The sequence below is a fragment of the Octodon degus genome, unplaced genomic scaffold (genome assembly GCF_000260255.1).
Source record: "Octodon degus isolate 3935 unplaced genomic scaffold, OctDeg1.0 scaffold00164, whole genome shotgun sequence".
Lineage (NCBI taxonomy): Eukaryota > Metazoa > Chordata > Mammalia > Rodentia > Octodontidae > Octodon > Octodon degus.
Genome location: NW_004524740.1, coordinates 4,664,844 through 4,670,492, shown reverse-complemented (window position 1 = coordinate 4,670,492; position 5,649 = coordinate 4,664,844). Strand labels below are relative to the sequence as shown.

The 5,649-nt window shown below is 45.2% G+C and overlaps 1 protein-coding gene across 2 annotated transcripts in view; it reads right to left on the bottom strand.

Annotated features, from left to right (window-relative positions):
* Window positions 1–23: 23 nt before the first annotated feature.
* Window positions 24–5,649, bottom strand: part of Tubd1 (tubulin delta 1) — a 21,202-nt gene continuing 15,576 nt past the window's right edge. For both annotated transcript variants that reach the window (XM_004643030.2, XM_023703149.1), the window contains exons 7-9: window positions 4,396–4,536; window positions 1,426–1,609; window positions 24–160 (exon numbers count right to left, since the gene is read on the bottom strand). In XM_004643030.2, coding sequence (XP_004643087.1) covers window positions 58–160; window positions 1,426–1,609; window positions 4,396–4,536 — 428 coding nt within the window. In that variant the 3' untranslated portion in view covers window positions 24–57. The remainder of the gene's footprint in view (window positions 161–1,425; window positions 1,610–4,395; window positions 4,537–5,649) is intronic.

The following is a 5,649-nucleotide window of genomic DNA, read 5'->3' as shown; positions in this document are numbered from 1 at the left end:
AATAATAATAATAAAGTCAGAAAATGCCTTAAGGTACTTTTCCCCCTTTATTCAAAATCAGAGGTTACAGTAACTGGCAACAACTTGTTCTAGCAATGTGAAACTGTCCAAAAAGTCCTCTTCTTCAACTCCAAATTTTGTGTACTGATGAATATAAGCTCTAGAGGGGAAAAAAAAAACCGAGAAAATGTAAAACGAACTATTTCAGGCAAATCAGTAATTTACATAAAATAACAGCAGGGAGGGGAGGGCAAGAGGACATAAAAGGATCAAGATGGAGACGAGCATGTGCCAGCACCGCGGTGCGTGTATTCATTATGCAGCGCACAGCTAGAGGAATAAAAAGGGCAATCAAGCAACAACAGACCTTTCTTATCTCATGAACACTCAAGTATCACAATCTCGTAGAAACCTCGTTTTGTGAGGTCAATCCCCGGTTCCACCAAAAAAAAAAAAAGAAAAAGGAAACCTCATTTTGGTTGGACGCTGTGGCATATATCTGCAATCCTAGCACTTGGAAGGGAGGCTGAGGCAGGAGGACCACTCTGAGTTCGAGGCCAGCCTAGGCCACACAGTGAGTTCAAGGCCAGTCTGAACTGCAAAGCAAAATCTCATCTCAAAAATCCAAACCAGGGCAGGGGAGATAGCTCAGTAGAATAAGCGCTTGTCTGGCAATCGCAGGTTCCTGAGTTCAATCCCCAGTACCACACACAGAAAACCAAAACCAACAAAAATCCAAACCAAAAGACAGCTGCTGAAATATTTCTTATTGAGGAAGAACAGACTCTTTTCCACTCTTTCAAGGATCCTGCTTTTGAGATAGGGCCTCATATGCCAAGTGCTAGGGTTACAGGTATGTGTCTCCATCCCTGGCCTATATCTTAGTTTTGAAAACTATCTGATTGGCTCTGTCCTTTTTCTTTTCTTTTTGTCTTTTTGAGACAGAACTATTGCTCTGTAGTTCAGGTTGGCCTCCAATATATGGTGATCATTCTGCCTCAGTATCCCCAGTGCTGGGATTGACGATGTGGGCTACCACACCCAGCCCTGATGGTCTTTTTTTTTCAATCCAGAGATTGAACTCAGGACCTTGTACTTGCCAGAGCGAACTAGATTCCTGGCCCAATGGTATCTATCTTATAATAAAATTTTCTCTGGTTTAGGAACTACTCATTTTGTCAACAAAAATATCAATGTCATGGTCATAGCACAGCCTAAACACAGGGCCTTCCTACCATTTACCTCAGTGACTCCAGCCCAATGCTTTCTCAGGAAAGACCCCCCCATGCTGTGGAGGAAGCCAGGCTGTCCATGTGTCATGTGTGCTCCCCACCCCCAGGTCCCCACAAGGCTTGCCACCAGGCCTGTGCTTTGCTCCGAGCCATCTGCTACCTTGAGCCAGGTCTGTGGTCTCATCTGACTTACTTTGAAGCGAACATATTCCACGCTTTGCCCACAACCGCATCAAGCGGCTTCACGAAGGCCTGGCTGTTGCTGACCAAGGCTGCGGACCTCTCGTATCTGTTGAAGGCTCGTGGTGTTTTCCAGACGGAGAAGGCATTGGCAGGGCCCAGCCAAGAGGTGTACAGGGCTGGGTCCTCGAATCCCCCTGGCACAGGGAGACAACGTGGGTGTGACTTACAGAGAGTTAACAGCTGCAAGCTGAATTCATCAACTATTTCATCATAGTAATACACCTTCTTTTTCATGCATGTATATTATTATTTAGTAAAAATAACAGCATACATTAGGGGAATTACAGTTTAAACCTTTCTTGTTGGATCCCCATATTGTTTAGCTTAAGCTTTCACTATGGTAGAAAAATTGAGAATACTTTCAATGTTCTACCTGCAGATGGAAGTTGAAGCAGGATTATGAGCTCAATGTTGGCCTGGATTACAAACCAGACCCTGTTTCATGAAAGAAAACAAAGATAGAATAAATAAATTAAATAAATAAATAAAGGAAGGAAGGAAAGTGCAATTATATCTAAGGGCAGCAGTAAACTAAAACAAAAGGTTGTAACGTACCCCTCTAAAACACTGCATTGTCAAAGATGTTTAAAGATGGAAGAAAAGCCAGGCAGGGTGGCACACATCAGCGGTCCCAGTTGTTTAGAAGGCCAAGGTAGGAGGATCATTTGAGCCCAGGAATTTGACAACAGCGTGGATGATGTAGCAAAACTACACCTCTAAAAGGCATGGGATATTAGGGTCCCTCATTACATCGTGTTAGTGCTTGATTTTTTATGGCCATTAATATTTTTTTCTATATAGTTGGGTGCAAAGGTATTTGGTCCATATATATTTGTGATTGTTATCTCTGTTTGGAGTTTTCCCTTAACAAATGGGTAGCGACCTTCTTTATCTCTTTTAATCAGTCTTGGCTTGAAGCTATGTTGTCTGCAAATAGAACATCTTCCCCTGTTTTTTCCTTGGGAGTATTGTTTTCCATCCTTTGACTGTCTATGAATTTCTTTTTGAGTGAAATGTGTTTCTTGTATGTACCATATTGTTGGATCTTCTTTCCTTCCCTCCTTCCCTCCTCCTCCCCCTTCTTCTTCTTACTGGGGATTGAACTCAGGACCTTGCACTTGCCAGGCAGGTGCTTATGCTTATCCCAGTGAGCTATGTCCCTGGCTGGCCCTTGTCTTCTACATTGCATTTAAATGAGTGACCAAAGCCGGATGTGGTGGCTGCAGGCCTATAATCCCAGAATTCAGGAGGTTGAGGCAGGAGGATCAGTGCGAGTTCAAGGCAAGCCCAGGCTACAAAGTGAGTTCAAGGCCAGCCTGAATTGCATAGTGAGACCATGTTTCAAAGGACAAAAACAGTAACAAGGGGCTGGTGAGATGGCTCAGTGGTCTAAAGCACCTACTTAGAACAAGTTTAGCAAAGCACAGGGACCGCAGTTCAATCCCCCAGCACCACATGCCAGCCAGCCTGCCCCCTGGTGGGCTGAGCTGACCACACACACACACACACACACACACACACACACACACATAAATAAATAAAAAGAAAAAACAATAACAAAAAAAAAAGAATGACTCGTATTTGTTGTTCAAAAATAAGTGGCAGTAATTCATCATTCAGAAAGTAGTAAAAGGGGCTGGTGAGATGGCTCAGTGGTCTGGAGCACCTACTTGGAACAAACTAAGCTTAGCAAAGCACAGGGACCGCAGTTCAATCCCCCAGCACCACATGCCAGCCAGCCTGCCCCCTGGTGGGCTGAGCTGACCACACACACACACACACACACACACACACACACACACACAAATAAATAAAATTAAAAAAAAAAAAGTAGTAAGAAAGCTGGGGATGGTGGTACACCTGTAATCTCAGTGCTTAGGAGACTGAGGCAGGAGGACTGCTGTGAGTCTGAGGCCAGCCTGAACTACATAGTGAGACCCTGTCTCAAAAGAAAAGCACACTGCTCTTCTACCTTCGCATGCTGGTACAGCAACTGCTGCCTGTCCAGCAATCTGATCTCCCCTTCTGCCTTTAGTAACAGGTCCTCCAGGTGTGCAGCAGTTGGGATCTGACCCAGGGCCTGCAACACACAAGGGGAACTACCACCAAGCTCATCCCACTCTGTGGCCCCACCTTTTACCCACATTCCCAGCCACTAGCACCAAGCTGTGGAACCTGACTCAGACCCAGCCAGGAGGAGAGATGTAACTGTGACATGTGACTCTGGAGACTAAGTGTGTCTCTGCTTGTTCCTCTGGGATTTCTTTTTTTGGAACCCAGAGCCTTGAAAGCACTCTGCCACTGAACTATACCACCAGAATGTTATCTTTTTCTAGGCCGGTCTTAAGCTCCAGGACCTTTCTGCCTCAGGCTCCTCAGTGCTGTACTCCACCCGTGCCTACCACATGGGCTCAGTCCTGTGTGGTTTGACAGCTGGAACTCACACAGGTGTCCTGGGCTCTGAGAAGGAAGCTGGAAGGTAAGGACAACAGAGCAACTGGATGCTCAGAAGAGCTAAACTTTTATCTTGTTTAAACCCCTTCTAGGGCTGGGGATGTAGCTCAGTGACACAAGCACCTGCCTGGCAAAGACAAGGACATGTTTGATCCTCAGTACCACTAAACATAAAAAAAAAAAAAAAAAAAAAAAAAAACCTGCTATTTTGGTGTACAGTCACATAGGAACTGATACAATGGTTACATGTGAAACTAAAACATAAGTATTACCTTCTTACCTCTAAGAGTAAACGTAAGGGCTTCTTTTGGAGAAAGGGTCTCACTAAGTTGCTAAGTCTGGGTTTGAACCTTTGACCCTTGGCCTTCCCAAGTGCTAGGATTGCAGGTGCGTGCTGCCACGCCTGGCTGAGGGACCCTACTGTGCACGTGTATAAAATGTAGTTTTCACCTTGACTTCTGCTTACCCAGATTTGCACTCTGCACATCTTTCCCACGAAGGATGACCAAGTTAGCAAGAGAAGTGTTAAAACGCTGTTCCCTGTTGAGAGACGTTTTGCCAAGAGGTGGAAGTCTTGGTAAAGGAGGCCGCACTTGCCAATCTATACCTACCATGAGAAAAACAGGCAAAGGGGAAGTTATTCCCGGGCCTCACATTTAATCAAGAAACTGCCAGCAGGTATAGGGCTGATGTGTTGGGAACTAACAGTTCCTTTTATTTTTCCCTTTTGTAAAGCAGAGGTGTGGGGAGATAGCTTAGTAGAGTAAGTGCTTGCCTAGCAAGGGCAGGGTCCTGAGTTCAATCCCCAGTACCACAAAAAAAATAAATAAAAAATAAAATGAAAAGCAGAGTTGGCCAGTTATCATAGGCCCAGTGCATTAGTTTGTTGACTACACCAGGGGCAAGCAATTATATTTGAGAAACTTCCTCTAAGGTGGATAAATCCACATTCAGAAACATTCTGAGATCTTTGTTTTGTTTTTTGGTGGAACCAGGGTTTTGAACTCAGGCCCTTGTGCTTGCCAGGCAAGCGCTTATTCTACCGAGCCATTTCCCCGGCCCACGAACATTCTGGAATGTATAAAATAGCAAATATGAGCTGATGCTGTAATGGGATGTAACTTGGGGGACCTTAGGAGGCGAATGAGTGTCTCCTGTGTGTGAGAGGACAGAAGTCACTAAAACAAAGAAACCAGCCTCAAGATAAACCCCAGGAATCTGAGGCTATGGGTACTCAGGCCCTCAGAGAGTCCTCTCTCACACTCGATAAGGTTGGTCTTAAAGGCCAAAAAGACATGGCAGAAAGGAGGGTATGTGACTCTGAAGCTTGGTCACAAAAGTAATTTCTGTGTTAACTCCTTGGATAATTATACCCCTGGTGCCAAGACAACTCAACTGGGAACATCTAGATACACTGCTGATGGACTGAAGATGACAAAGCAAACTGTGGTTACTGCCTTAACAAACCTCATAACAGAATGGCTCATACTCCCTAACGAGCACTGTGTTCCTAGAGACATTAACAGGTACCGCTAGAAAAACAAGTTTTGTGGTCAAAAGCATTCAAGAGGGCTGGTGAGATGGCTCAGTGGTCTAAAGCACCTACTTAGAACAAACTAAGCCAAGCAGAGCACAGGGACCGCAGTTCAATCCCCCAGCACCACATGCCAGCCAGCCCCGCCCCCTGGTGGGCTGAGCTGGCCACACACACACACACACA